Source organism: Acanthochromis polyacanthus, chromosome 14, assembly GCF_021347895.1.
Source record: "Acanthochromis polyacanthus isolate Apoly-LR-REF ecotype Palm Island chromosome 14, KAUST_Apoly_ChrSc, whole genome shotgun sequence".
Classification (NCBI taxonomy): domain Eukaryota; kingdom Metazoa; phylum Chordata; class Actinopteri; family Pomacentridae; genus Acanthochromis; species Acanthochromis polyacanthus.
Genome location: NC_067126.1, coordinates 9,868,500 through 9,884,519, shown reverse-complemented (window position 1 = coordinate 9,884,519; position 16,020 = coordinate 9,868,500). Strand labels below are relative to the sequence as shown.

At 35.5% G+C, this 16,020-nt stretch overlaps 1 protein-coding gene across 7 annotated transcripts in view; it reads right to left on the bottom strand.

Annotated features, from left to right (window-relative positions):
• Positions 1-16,020, bottom strand: part of dgkh (diacylglycerol kinase, eta) — a 112,749-nt gene that overhangs the window by 78,845 nt on the left and 17,884 nt on the right. For 5 of the 7 annotated variants that reach the window (XM_051959023.1, XM_051959026.1, XM_051959024.1 and 2 more), the window contains 3 exons: positions 13,194-13,304; positions 11,215-11,373; positions 3,167-3,247 (listed from right to left, as the gene is read on the bottom strand). In XM_051959023.1, coding sequence (XP_051814983.1) covers positions 3,167-3,247; positions 11,215-11,373; positions 13,194-13,304 — 351 coding nt within the window. The remainder of the gene's footprint in view (positions 1-3,166; positions 3,248-11,214; positions 11,374-13,193; positions 13,305-16,020) is intronic. The other 2 variants (XM_051959032.1, XM_051959027.1) reach the window with 1 other exon arrangement.

Sequence of the window (16,020 nt, the reverse complement as noted above, 5' to 3'; positions counted from 1 at the left end):
TACTACTAATAAAGAATAATGATGCAACTAATGATGATTTTTACATTAGTTATTCTGATGTAAAAATCAGTTATTCTTATATCTACTAATAGGTGATTGGGCTCCAAAAAAGCTGAAAAATGTCAGAAAACCCAATAAGAACTCTTCTTTTGTCCACAACCCAAAGATATTCAGTTTACTGAGACAGAGGAGAAAACATGACATTTTGGAAGGTGTAATCAGACAATTTAGATCTCTGAAATCAACCATTTAGGAAAATAAAATCGACTCAATGCAATCAACACTTCAGTGATTGGAAGAGATGTAATTTTAAAAAAAAGGAAAATCTGGGGAAATCATTTCAAATGACGGCAAATATTTGTAAAATAACTTCATTTTTATCTGAGCTAAATCCAGAAAAATAATGGAATTGTACAGTCAAACATTGTTGAAGAACAAAACACAGTAAATCTACTTATTTTTGAAGTAAACATTATATGGTAAACCAATCTCTAGCTGCATAACTACTACTAATAATAATAATGATACGACTTCTTCTGGATTTATTATGTTTGGTCTAAAAAATGTCAGACAATGCTGAAAAATGTCAGAAAATCAGTGATGAAAAATGTCTTGTTTTGTCCACAACTCAGAGCTTTTCAACTTACAGTCATAGAGGAGCAAAGAAAACTGAAAATATTCACATTTATGAAGCTATAAACAGACAATTTGAAGATCCTGTCCTTAAAAATTTCTCAATTTGATCAAATTTACGGATTAATTTGCTGAGAAAACAGTTTGAATGAATGTAGTCAACATGCAAATCAATACTTTTCTGTGTGGTTTTACTAGATTTTTACTAGATATTATTGAAAAATGTGATTTTAATCCTTAACGTTCATTTTTTTCTTTCAAAGAATGGAAAATATTTGGTAAAAATGGCAAAAAGTAATTTGCCAAACATAAAAGAACAAAATATCATTTACAAATATAAAGTTTTTAATGTGGACATTATTTATAGTTTTGCCCTGTGATTTTGAGGTTAACACTGTAATTAAATATTTTTCCCCCCCTGAGATTTAACTAGATATCTATAAATTAACAACACTGGGCAAGTCTGTAACATGTAAGTAATAACACATGATATACTGTTTTTCAGTCTTTAATGCATTTAATTTTTCTTCCAATTATCTATATTTTTTCTTATTCAAATTCAATATAAAATAATCTGATTCTATGATCAAATCCTTTCAGGGAAATAAGATTTGGTAACACTTTATAATAACTATACACTATTAAGCATTAGTTAAGCATTGGTTCAGCATAATTTAAGCATTAGTTAATCCTTAAATCCTCATGAACTCATCATGAATTCACCATCAGTAATACATTACAAAGCATTAGTAAAGACGGTTTTAAATGTTCAACCAACACATTATTAAGCATTAGTTAAACATTAGTAAAGTGCTTAATTCATCGTTAACTCATCATTTGTAACTAATTAGCTATACGTGCTTAATTAATCATGAATTCATGATCTGTATGGCATTTATTATGCATTACTAAGCACTTAATAAATCCGGTTAAAAATGTTTTGTTGCTCATTGATAATCTCAGTTGTTAATACTTTATAAAGGGTGAGCAACTGTGTTAGTATATGAGTTACAAACACATATTCATACTCAATGAATAACTTATTAATGCAGTTACTACTCATTAGTTCAGTATATTCCGTGAGCCCATCTAAAGTGAGGATTATCTATGCTTTATAAAGCATTTATAAATGACACAGAAGCAAAGATATACAAAGTGTCAGTTTTATTGGTCCCAAACAATACAAGCTCTTTTAAATACACACTTTAAACAAATACAATCTATAAGATTTCAAGTAAACTTGACAAACATCTTCAAATAACAACAGTCTGTGATCGTATAAAATAGAAAAATAAAATACAAGCTCTTTTAAATACACACTTTGCAATCCTTAACATTTCAAGTTAACTGGTGAACTATCCCTTTAGGGCTAGTGTGTATTTAAAAGAGCTTGTATTTTATTTTTCTATTTTATACGATCACAGACTGTTGTTATTTGAAGATGTTTGTCAAGTTTACTTGAAATCTTATAGATTGTATTTGTTTAAAGTGTGTATTTAAAAGAGCTTGTATTGTTTGGGACCAATAAAACTGACACTTTGTATATCTTTGCTTCTGTGTCATTTATAAATGCTTTATAAAGCATAGATAGTCCTCACTTTAGATGGGCTCACGGAATATACTGAACTAATGAGTAGTAACTGCATTAATAAGTTATTCATTGAGTATGAATATGTGTTTGTAAATCATATACTAACACAGTTGCTAACCCTTTATAAAGTATTAACAACTGAGATTATCAATGAGCAACAAAACATTTTAACCGGATTTATTAAGTGCTTAGTAATGCATAATAAATGCCATACAGATCATGAATTCATGATTAATTAAGCACGTATAACTAATTAATTACAAATGATGAGTTAACGATGAATTAAGCACTTTACTAATGTTTAACTAATGCTTAATAATGTGTTGGTTGAACATTTAAAACCGTCTTTACTAATGCTTTGTAATGTATTACTAATGGTGAATTCATGATGAGTTCATGAGGATTTAAGGATTAACTAATGCTGAAATTATGCTGAACCAATGCTTAACTAATGCTTAATAGTGTATAGTTATTATAAAGTGTTACCTAAGATTTTGTTTATTTGTTTTAACAGCCAGCATGTAAATGAGTACTTTTTTCTGAGATTCTGCTAGTTATTATCTGTGATAAAAATGTGAATCACTGATGAAGAATACATTAACATTTGTATGGACACAGATTTTTGATTTTTGTTGTTTTTCTCGATTAACTAGTTAGTTTTTTCCCTCTGATTTTATTAATATTATCCATAATTTAACAAAAAAGGGGAACATTTGTATAATACCAAGAAATTAGTAAGTATATCCAAGTATGTTTTACTGTATAAAGGAGGTTTATTTCTATGCAAGCCCCAGAAGGCACCAGATTAAATATCCTACAGCTGCAGCATAGCACTGCAGCCTGCAGAGCTGATGTTGAGGCGACTCATCGGCCTCATTGTTGAACACGTGCTGTTGTATGACCCACAGTGTTTTAATGTGGAAACACTGAAGATCTACTCACTGTGAAGCTGTTGTTGACATTCTTTGTGCTGGATTCTGCAACGCTGGCATCCGACAGGTCGACTTCATCGAAGATAAGGGACTGCAGGACAGAAGAAGAAACAGAATGATTAGATTTGGATTAAAGCTTCTTCATTCAGGGTTTAACTTAGCTTATAGTTACATCTATACTACTGCATGAAGACAGTGATGTTACGTCTATACCAAATACTACCTACTATCTACTACTGCATGAAGACAGCGATATTACGTCTATACTAACTACTACATGAAGACAGCAATGTTACATCTATACCAAATACTATCTACTATCTACTACTGCATGAAGACAGTGATGTTACGTCTATACCTACTACTACCTACTACTACATGAAGACGGTGATATTACGTATACGCTAACTACTACATGGAGACAGTGATGTTACGTCTATACTAACTACTACATGAAGACGATGTTACGTCTATACTAACTACTACATGAAGACAGCGATGTTACGTCTATACTAACTACTACATGAAGACACGGATGTTACGTCTATACTAACTACTACATGAAGACAGGGATGTTACGTCTATACTAACTACTACATGAAGACAGCGATGGTACGTCTATACTAACTACTACATGAAGACAGCGATGGTATGTCTATACTAACTACTACATGAAGACACGGATGTTACGTCTATACTAACTACCACATGAAGACAGCGATGGTACGTCTATACTAACTACTACATGAAGACAGCGATGGTACGTCTATACTAACTACTACATGAAGACAGCGATGGCACGTCTATACTAACTACTACATGAAGACAGGGATGTTATGTCTATACTAACTACTACATGAAGACAGCGACGGTACGTCTATACTAACTACTACATGAAGACACGGATGTTACGTCTATACTAACTACTACATGAAGACAGGGATGTTATGTCTATACTAACTACTACATGAAGACAGCGATGTTACGTCTATACTAACTACTACATGAAGACAGGGATGTTACGTCTATACTAACTACTACATGAAGACACGGATGTTACGTCTATACTAACTACTACATGAAGACAGCGATGTTACGTCTATACTAACTACTACATGAAGACAGCGATGTTACGTCTATACTAACTACTACATGAAGACACGGATGTTACGTCTATACTAACTACTACATGAAGACAGGGATGTTACGTCTATACTAACTACTACATGAAGACAGCGATGGTACGTCTATACTAACTACTACATGAAGACAGCGATGGTACGTCTATACTAACTACTACATGAAGACAGGGATGTTACGTCTATACTAACTACTACATGAAGACAGCGATGGTATGTCTATACTAACTACTACATGAAGACAGCGATGGTATGTCTATACTAACTACTACATGAAGACAGCAATGTTACATCTATACCAAATACTATCTACTATCTACTACTGCATGAAGACACGGATGTTACGTCTATACTAACTACTACATGAAGACAGGGATGTTACGTCTATACTAACTACTACATGAAGACAGCGATGGTACGTCTATACTAACTACTACATGAAGACAGCGATGGTATGTCTATACTAACTACTACATGAAGACACGGATGTTACGTCTATACTAACTACTACATGAAGACAGCGATGGTACGTCTATACTAACTACTACATGAAGACAGCGATGGTACGTCTATACTAACTACTACATGAAGACAGGGATGTTACGTCTATACTAACTACTACATGAAGACAGCGATGTTATGTCTATACTAACTACTACATGAAGACAGCGATGGTACGTCTATACTAACTACTACATGAAGACAGGGATGTTATGTCTATACTAACTACTACATGAAGACAGCGATGTTACGTCTATACTAACTACTACATGAAGACAGCGATGTTACGTCTATACTAACTACTACATGAAGACAGCGATGGTACGTCTATACTAACTACTACATGAAGACAGGGATGTTACGTCTATACTAACTACTACATGAAGACAGCGATGGTATGTATACTAACTACTACATGAAGACAGGGATGTTACGTCTATACTAACTACTACATGAAGACAGCGATGGTACGTATACTAACTACTACATGAAGACAGCGATGGTACGTCTATACTAACTACTACATGAAGACAGGGATGTTACGTCTATACTAAATACTACATGAAGACAGGGATGTTATGTCTATACTAACTACTACATGAAGACAGCGATGTTACGTCTACACTAACTACTACATGAAGACAGCGATGTTACGTCTATACTAACTACTACATGAAGACAGCGATGGTACGTATACTAACTACTACATGAAGACAGCGATGTTACGTCTATACTAACTACTACATGAAGACACGGATGTTACATCTATACTAACTACTACATGAAGACAGCGATGGTACGTCTATACTAACTACTACATGAAGACAGCGATGGTACGTATACTAACTACTACATGAAGACACGGATGTTACATCTATACTAACTACTACATGAAGACAGCGATGGTACGTATACTAACTACTACATGAAGACAGCGATGGTACGTCTATACTAACTACTACATGAAGACAGGGATGTTATGTCTATACTAACTACTACATGAAGACAGCGATGTTACATCTATACTAACTAATACATGAAGACAGCGATGTGTCAACAAAGCAGACACTTCTCAGGAAAAAATGGAAGCTACCACAAAAGTCACAACACTGTACACAAACAAGCAAAGTTGGTGGTTGATTAATAAAAATTACAATTCTGGAAAAGCATTTCACAAGCTTCAGATGATGCCAGACGTCCACAATCCCTTCAAGGATGAAAAATGAGTACAATCTACATCTTCTGATAGCCTAAAAATGAGGCAATGTGAAGTGAAGCTAGAGGAAGAATAAAGGAAAAAGCAGACTTTCTTTCCCTCAACACACAGAAGTCATGGAGAACATTATGTCATGGCTACACTGTAAAATAAATAGAAAAACAAATCAATGTTTTAAAATATTTTGAAAAGCTATTTGCAGTTTTAGCAGATTTTGGGAAACTAAAAAAAAAAATCTCTTTTTCTCCTTTAAAACAATATGCTTGTACTCTGTATCATAATGGGAATTTTGTTATTTTACATCTAACTTTAGAATAACACTATTAATTTTTTTTTTTACTGTATTTCAATCAAAAAATATCTACTAAAAATTGTATTTTAAATTATAAATAGGTAATAAAATCACAGAAAAAAGTATTCATTTACATGTTTATTGGAAAATTTAAAAGAAAACACACATTAATAAATAAATAACAACCACTTTAAAAATCAGTATTTTTATAAATAGTAATTATTTTTGTAACATTACACAATATACAGTATTTCACTTTTTTTAAACACAGTTTTAATGTATTTAATTGAAGATTTTTTCGGAGTTTTTTTTAATATTACAGTATTCCACATTTTACATGTATTTTATCAAGGTTTTTTAACAGCTTTAAATGTACTGTATATTATTAAGGTCTTTTCTTTTTCCAGTTTTTAACCTTAAAATATGTCACTTTTTATGTGCAAGTTATTAGTTTAATAGTTTTAAATGTGTTTTATTCAGTTTTTATTTCTTTTTACAGTTTTCAACATTACAATATTTCACATATAACATTTTTTCTTTTTATGGGTTTTCTACTTTTACAGTTTTAACGTCATAGTTTCTTTTTTTACAGTTTTAAATTATTTTAAGCAAGGTTTAACCATGTTTTCTGGAATTTAGTTATTTATTTTGGTGCTCCGGACAAGTAAAATTTTACAGCCTTGATTTCCAAGTATAATATCTACCATTCCTTCATTAAAATGTTCAATAATGACCGTAGCAATAGGATATATTGAAGTTTCTTTTTTAAAGTCAAAGAGTGCCAGAGCCAGTTCCTCCTTTTTATATAAGGAGGTTGTTTTTTTCATCTAATATGCTTTTATTTTGCTAAATGTAACTACCATGTCTTGTCTGTAGGGGTTAACAAAGGAAGTGTGAAGGGAAAACTGATTATTTACAAACATTCTGGTCAAGAGGTCTGATTTGTCCATAGCGCAGCGACACGACTTCCCCTCTGAACTTAAAACGGACGGCGTGACGGTGAATGTTAAAGCATTTTATTGGGTTTTCTGAGTGTGCAAACAGGAACGTGATATCATGATGGAGGAGGAATGGCCTCTGACTGGGAGAGTGGGAGGAGAGAGCAGCTGTCAGGGAAAACCCGGATAACAACTGTCTGCGGAGGGAAGCCGGCCAGCAGCACCGACAGCCTCCACATACGAGAACCAGCGGCAGCTCGCCAACACCAACACTTGGCGGCTTTACGGGTTTGAGCTGCTGAGCATCAGAAAGTCCACTCTGAAGAGTCTGGAGGGAAGCTAATGGGAAGCTGACGATGATGGAGGACGAAGACCAGAACAAACCTCAGATGCCCAAAGATCCAGAGACCAGCATCTCCTCTGCAGAATCAGAAAAACTCCTCTACTTCATCTACTTCCTCTATTTCCTCCACTTCATCTATTTCATCTACTTCCTCTACTTCCTCTACTTCATCTATTTCCTACTTATCTATTTCCTTTACTTCATAATCCATATTTCCCACCTGAACTTCAACTCAAACTGTCTTCTGTCTTCAGATTAGGACTTATGGATGGATAATGAGACATTAGACACCTCTTTGACATGTTTTTGTTGTATTTTTGTCATTGTATCTCTTTGTGGCAGTTTTGTCTATATATGGTCACGTTAAGTCTCTTTGAGGTAGTTTGTCATCTTTTTGTCCAACACGTGTGTCTTTTTTTGTTGTCATTTTGCTTCTCTTTGTGTTTTTTGGAGGGGTAGTCTTGTCTTTTTGCTTGTTTTATGTCTCCTTGGTAGTCTTCCTGTCTTTGTTTTGTGTTCTTTTGTGGTCATTTTGTCTCTCTTTGAGGTAGTTTATTTTTTTTTTTCCATTGGTTTACATCTCTTGAGGAAATTAGTCCATTTGTTGTCATTTTGAATCTGTTTTTTGTCGTTTTGTGTCTCATTGGGGCAGTTTTGTCTCTTTGTGGGTACTTTAAGTCTGTTTGAGGTAGTTTTTCTTCTTCTTTGTCATAACCACGTCTTTGTAGACTTTTTGTTTTTCTTTGGGGTAGTCCTGTCTTTTTATTCCTTGTCTTATGTCTCCTTGGTAGTGTTGTCTTCCTGTCTTTATTTTGTGTCTCATTGTTGTCATTTTGTGTCTCTTTGAGGTACTTGGTGTTTTGATTTTGGTTGGTTTATATCTCTATTTTTTTTTGTCTCTTCGTTGTCATTTTTGTCATTTTGTGTCTCTTAGGGGTAGTTTTTGACTTTTTCGTCACTTTGTGTCTTTTCCCGTCCTATTTCTCTTTGGGTAGTTTATCTCTTTTTGTCATTGGTTTGTGTCTTTATGTTGTTGTTTTCCGTCTCTTTGGGGTTGTTTATTCCCTTTGTGATTGGTTATTGTTTCCTTGGGGGAGTCTTGTCTTTTCTTTTTTTGGATCGGTTTGCATCTCCTTGGGGTAGTTTCCTGTCTTTCTGTCTTTATTTTGTGTCTCTCTGAGGTAGTTTTGTGTCATTTTTGGTCAGTTTGTATTATTGTTACTATCATTGTGGATATTCATCTCCCAAGGAAAGATTTTTGTCATTACTATGTGTCTCTTTTTTTGTCATTTTGTGTCTCTTAGTTGCAATTTTGCTTCTCTTAGGGGTTATTCGTCTGTTTGTAGTCGCTAGGGGTGTGTTTGGTCTCATTGGGGTAGTTTCTTGTCTTTCTGTCTTCATTTTGTGTCTCTTTTTTGTATTATAGTGTCTCAATTATGTCATTTCTCTTTGGGGTATTTTTTCTGTTTTTGTCATTGCTTTGTGTCTTTTCATTGTTGTCTCTTTGTGGATGCTTCATTTCTTTGGGGTAGTCTTTTCTTTTTTGTCTCATTTATTGTCTCCTTGGGGTAGTTTTTGTCTTTCTGTCTTTATTTTGTGCCTCTTTGTTGTCGTTTTGTGTCTTTTGGGGGTTGTTTTGTCTCTTTGTGGTCACTTCAAGCCTCTTTGGTCTCGTTTTGTGTCTCGTTTGGGTAGTTTTTTGTATTTCTGTCTTCATCTTGTGTCTCTGTAGTCATTTTGTGTCTTCTGGTAGTAATGTTGTCTCCCTCTGAGGAGGTTTTGTGCCTTTTTTGGTTGGCTAATATCTCTCTGGGGCAGTTATTTGTCGGTTGTCATTTTGTGTCTCCTGTCATTTTGTTTTTCTTTGGGATTGTTTTATCTCTTTGAAGCCACTTCGGTCTCACTCTCTATCTCTTTAGAGCAATGCTAAGTCACAGTTTTCCATCTCTTTGTAAAATGTTTGCCCGTTTGTGGTCACTTTGTGTTTCTTTGGGGTAGTTTTTTGTTTAATTGTTGTCCCTTAGTGTCTCTTTTGTCTTGTTTTGTGTGTCTTTGGGATCATTTTGCACATTTTGTTGCTTATTTCAGTCCTGACCTCTCTTCGTGCTGAGGCTCTGTTACCATCAGACCTGTTAACTAACCCTTTCAGTCTGTTACCTAACACGTCCAGCCTGTTATCTGACACGTCCAGACTGTGAACTAACCCGTCCATGCTGATGAGGGAAGTAGAGGAGTTTCTGACAGACTGCAGAGAGGATCCTGATGGATCATTGAGGAGGTTGTTGTGTTCATAAAGCGAAGAGCAGCACAGCAGCCAGGTAACCTGATGGATGTGGAGACGATGAGATCTTATCTAAACACATGAACTTTGGCCACCACAGGAAGAACTTCTCACTATATTTAAATGATTTCATTCATTGGTTTGGTTCTTCCAGTGCGGCCGTTAATAGAATCAGATTAGGATGAGCAGCACAGTGTGAAACTCTGAAAGCCACAATCATCACTGAGGAAGGATTTTTTTAACCGTCTGAACCCCAAAAACTGAGAAAAGCATTATTTTTTACAAAAAAATAACACAATGAAATGTTTTTTGTGTCTTTGTTGAAGATTTGTCTCTGTTTGCTGTCAATTTGTGTATTTTTGTTGTTTTGTGTCTGTTCATTGTCAGTTTGTGTCTCTTTATCCTTTATTGTCTCCGTTTTGTGTCTCTTTAGGTTACTTTTGTGTCTCTTTGCTGACGTTTTATGTCTCTTTCTTGTCAAATTGTGACTACAACAAAACAGTGTTTTTAGTTGTTTTGTGTCTCTTCGTAGTTGTGTTTCTTTGATATCATTTATTGTCTCTGTTGTTGTTTTGTGTCTCTTCATGTTAGTTTTGTGTCTCTTTCTTATCGTTTTGTGTCTCTGTTGTCATTTATTGTCTCTGTTGTCATTTTGTGTCTCTTTAGGTTAGTTTTGTGTCTCTTGTCGAGTGTCTCTTTGTAGTTGTTGTGTGTCTCTGTTATCAGTTATTGTCTCTGTTGTCATTTTGTGTCTCGTTCTTGTCGTTTTGTGTCTTTTAAGGTTAGTTTTGTGTCTCTTTGTAATTGCTTTGTGTCTCTGTCGTCATTTATTGCCTCTGTTGTTGTTTTGTGTCTCTTTAGGTTACTTTTGTGTCTCTTTCTAGTTGTTTTGTGTCTCTTAGTTATCATTTATTGCCTGTATTTACATTTTGTGTCTCTTTAGAGCACTTTTTTGTCTCTTTGCTGACATTTTGTGCCCCCTTCTTGTCAGTTTGTGTCACTGTATAGTTGTTTGTGCCTCTTTGTTGTCATTTATTGTCTCTGTTGTCGTTTTGTGTCTCTCTCTTGTGGTTTTGGGTCAAATAAAAACAGCTTTTGGGTTCAGAGTGTTTGCTACCATTGATTTACATGCGGCTTCAGTTTCTCCACGTGTTCTGCTGTCCACTCTGAGCTTAAATCTACATTACATGTGATGCATTCAGGTCATATAGTAGGAAATGTTAAACAAAGCTGCAGTTTGTGCGCAAAATGGGTCAAATTTTCAGCAAAATGTTTGAACGTTGAGGCTCAGTGGGCCCATATGACATGAATGCAGCGCTGGTTCTGGTCCTGGCTGCTCTGTGCTGACCCGGATCCTCACTAGTCCCTCCTCAGACCCGCTGGCACCCAGAGGTGGAGGGGAGCGCCGAGCACCCGTCCAGCACACCGACAGCACTCGCCAGCAAACGCGACTCCTGGACACCCGGCGCAGAGCTCGCTCCTGCCAGCGCGCCAACGCACTGCCCGACTGGACAGGAGCACATAAACAACAACACAACAACAACACAACAACAACACAACACGTGATCCAGACCAGGAGGTTCGGTTAGAAGGTAAAAAAAAGACGTCAACAAGAGGAAAAAGTTCAGGTTAAAATCAAAACTGTTCTGAAAGTAAAACCAAGAAAATCAAAATGCAAAAAATCAATTAAAGTGATGAAAGCAAAAAAGGAAGAAATTCTGGATTCATTTTGTGTTGTTTTGTGTGTCTTTGGCCAAGTTTTGTCTTTATGTGGTTGTTTTGTCTCTTCGTTGTTGTTTTATATCTCTTTGTCTTAGGTTAGTGTCCCTTTGTTGTCATTTATCATTTCTGTCTTGTCATTTTGTGTCTCTAAACTAGTTTTGTATCTCTTCAGGTTCGTGTTGTATTTCTTCAGGCTTGTTTTGTGTCACTTTCTTATTGTTTGTGTCCCTTTCTTGTTGTTTTGTCTCCTCTTGTCGTTTTGTTTCTTTTTAGGCTAGTTTTGTGTCTCTTTTGTATACCTTTCTTGATATTTATTATCTTTGTTGATTTGTGTCTCTTTAGGTTCATTTTATGTCTGTTTTCTTGTTTTGTGTATCGTTGCTGTCCTTTTGTATGTCTTTCTACTCATTTTTTGTCTCATTGCTGTCACTTTCTTGTCATTTTTCGTGTTTGTCTTTCGCCTAGTTTTGCCTCTATTTGGCTGACTGTTCTAGTCTTTTTATGCCTCTTTCTTGTCGTTTTATCCCTTTGTGGGTGCTTTGTGTTCCTTTGCTGTCTCTTTAGGCCAGTTTTGTATCTCTTTCTTGTCATTTTGTGTCTGTCAATTTTGTGTCTCTTCTGATGTTTTGTGTCTCTTTAGGATCGTTATGAATCTCTTGTTGTTTTGTGTCTCTTTGCTGTCATTTTGTGTCTCTGCATTGTAATTTTGTGTCTCTTTGTTGTCATTTATTGACTCTGTTGTTGTTTTGTATCTCCTTGAGGCAGTTTAGTCTCTTTGTTGTTGCTGTGTGTGTCTTTGTGCTAGTTTGTCCTGAAGTGGTCATGTTGTCACTTTGTTGTCATTTTGTCCCTTCGTTCACAGCTTGTGTCTCCTTGCTGTCGTTTTCTGTCACCTTGTTGTCGTTTTGTCTCTGTGTTCGCTTTGCATCTATTTCTATTTTGAGTTTTTGTGGTTGTGTCTCTTTAGGATAGTTTTTTTTGTCTCTTTGTTGTTATTTTGTGTCTCTTTGTCGTTCATTGATTCTGTTGTCATTTTGTGGCTGTTATTTTGTGTCTCTTTGTCGTTCATTGACTCTGTTGTCATTTTGTGTCTCTGCTGACATTTTGTGTCTCTTTGAGGCAGCTTTGTGTCTGTGTTTACTTTGTGTCCCATTGTTGTCATTTTGTGTCTCTTTGTTGTGTTGTAATTGTGTGTCTCTGTCATCATTTGTTGACTCTGTTGTTGTTTTGTGTCTTTTTGACCCAGTTTTGTCTCTTTGTTGTTGTTTTCTGTGTCTTTGTGCTCGTTTGTCTTGAAGCGGTCAATGTGTGTATTGTTGTCACTTTGTGTCCCTGTGTTGTAATACTGTGTCTCTTTGTTGTTGTCTGTCTTGGCTGTTATTTTGAGTCTCATTGTTGTCTTTGTTGTCATTTTGTTTTTGTTCACAGGTCGTGTCTCCTTGCTGTTATTTTGCATCTCCTTGCTGTCGTTTTGTGCTTATTTGTTCTGATTTTCTGAGTTTGTGTGGTCTCTTTGTGTGTCTTTTGTGTCTCTGTTGTGTCTCTTTCACCCGTGTTTGCTGCTGCCTGCTGGTTGTCGTGTTAAATCGCACTAAACCATCTCACCTTGGCATCTTTGGCGTAGTAAAGAGTCCGGCCTCTGAGTTTGAAGTAGCGTTTTTTCCACCTCTGGAAGGAGCTGGTTTGTTTCAGCAGCAGACCTTCCTTGATGCTCGTCTGCAGGAGAAAACACGACACAAATACGAGTTTTTTCTCTCTCACATGAGCGACTCCCTGCTGTATTTATCAACGGGAAACTGTCGAGATAAAAACTGTTTACGCGTGCGAGTGGTAATTTTCTGCACGAGAGACGAGGAATCGGTCGAAGAAAGGAAGTGCATTAAACACAGCAGAGTCATTTCTCCAAAGAGCCGTAAACACACATCAGTCATTCAGCCGCAGAGCAACAAGAACGAAACACGGAGACGCAGAGAAAAGAGAGAAAAATGCAAAAACAGCTTCACATTTAGAGCTTTTGCATCTCTCGGACTCAAACACTTTAACTCCCAAATACAAATCCTCTGTTTAAGTACGACAGACTGAAAATCTTAAGAGACGCTCATCTTAATATTCACCTTAATGATGAGCATTGCACCGATTAGAAGTATTTTATTATGTTTTTCAAAGCGAGGCTTGTTTAAAGTCTTGGTGAGGAAGTCTGCAGATTTATTTTAACTCCAGCCGACAAGAAACAGTGTCATAATCATTTTAAAGAGCTTTTAATTTGGGTTTTGGATGCCTCATAGCTAAATCAGTCAACACAAGCTTAAATCTTTATTATTTCTAAAACTACGTGTTTTGGATAAAGTTTTCCTCTCCTTTTCTCTTTCTTTTTGTTTTTGCTTAAATTCGCTCCAATCTCAAAATTATTAAGGTAGTTAGTAAGTGAGTAAATAAATAAGTAAATGAATGAATTATTTAAATAATTAAATATTGTGACTTTTAGTCAAAGTACTTATTTCAATCTGGGCCCTATTTTGCTATATTTTTTTGGAGTAAATCATTATTAGGAACAATAATGACTGGAAAATTACTGGGGTTTTTTGTTTGTTTTTTGTTCTTGCTTTCAACCTCTAACCTTCAAGCAGTTTCTGTTTTTTCCTCACTGTGGGCTCATTTTTCACTGAAATATAAACTCCTGCACCTCTATGGAAACACAACAAGCATGAATTCAGATTTTTTTTATGTGCAGTGTGACAAAAATCACGAAAAGAGAAAAAGTAAAGTTATTTTTTTTAATTATTTGACTTTTTTTTAAAGGACTCAATATGTATACATTTTGCAAGTGAACACAGGTTTTACCCATAGTGACAAATATGGTGACTTCTTTGAAGATATTTTTATCTATATACATTTTTCCAGCCTCGACAAACTCCTTTTCGCTTTTCTCTGTACATCAGCTCCAGAAAGTTGTTTCACCATGCTGAAGGCACCTTCCAACAACTTTCTCCTCTGCTTGCTGTTTCTGAGCCATGCTGCATTTATTTGATTGTTTTAGTATGTTTTATTTTGTGTCACTGCCTTTTGTCATCTCCTTTTTAAATTTGTTTCTATCCTTGTCTTCTCTCTCGTCCAAACGCTGCCTGCAGTTTAGTCAACATTTCCAGAATTTCCGTGATGTGACTCTTGGCCACAGTTGACTCAGTCATGGCTCACCTGTTGCGAAGAGGAGCACAGAATTTATGTTTTTTTACAGAATGTCGTTAGAGTAAATTGTACATTTTCTGCATTTTTTTAAAGCAATTTGATGAAATATCAGTTTTCAGATGAGCTGTGGCGTTTTTTTTTTTGTTTGTTTTGTTTTGTTTTCAAGAAAACACATTTCTAGAAGTCACCAGCTGAGTTTTGGTTTCATAGAGTTAATTTTAAAAAAAAAAAACACATGTAGTTGATGATGTTTTTGGTAATTTGCCGTCATTAGTCCGTCAGCACGAACACTGATTTTAGTTAACAGATGATTTTGAATTTCATGTTAGTCATGAGTTCTCAGTGTTTGAGATCAATGCAGAAGTTTTTGGACAGAATTTTCTTTAGTTTTTCGCAAATTAAGTGAGGAATTTGGAATAAAGTGATGAAAGATCATGATTTTAGAGTGACATTTGTTTAACGGTTCCCATGGAACGATACCAGATATGTTTGAGGACGATCAGAAAGTTGAAAACTTGAGGATTCTAATAATGGTTTTGCTTTTTACAGTATCTTGTTCTTTTAAATTGTATGTTATTATTATTATCATCATTAGTAGCAGGAGTAATAACAAAGATAACGTAACTTTCCAACCAATCAGTGAGTTTCTTTACTGATTGTCACTGAATGTTTTCTTTGTTTCATGTCGAGGTTTTATACTGTTAAGGTTGAATATCTAAAAAGAGACTCTTTCACACAGTATTCTCACACCCTGCTTCCATTTTATGGTGTTTCTGAGGAGGAGGGAAAATAAAAACGCAGTAAAACCACTGGATGATAAAACGAAGGTGGAACGCATCACACAGTGAAGATGATTGGATTTTTTATTCTTTTAAATAAAAAGCTTATTGTTTCACTGCCTCCTACAGAGCCAGAGTGTGTGGATGTGCGTGTTTGTGCGTGTTTTGGTGTCACATCAGATCAGCCCAACCACACACACTCATCATCATTACGACCACCGCACAAAAAACACACACTCGGTGGTCGTATGGAGCAAATACAGCGAGACACGGAACAGTGGACGTGGAAAAGATAAAACACACACAGATAGAAATGCTGCTGCGTGGAGGAACATCATTCACACACATATAGACACACAAAGTAACACACACACACACACACACACACACACACACACACACTGAGTCTATTTATAGAGAAGGAAGGTTGCTCTCTTTGGGAAGAATTACAAACAGACAGAGGCTGA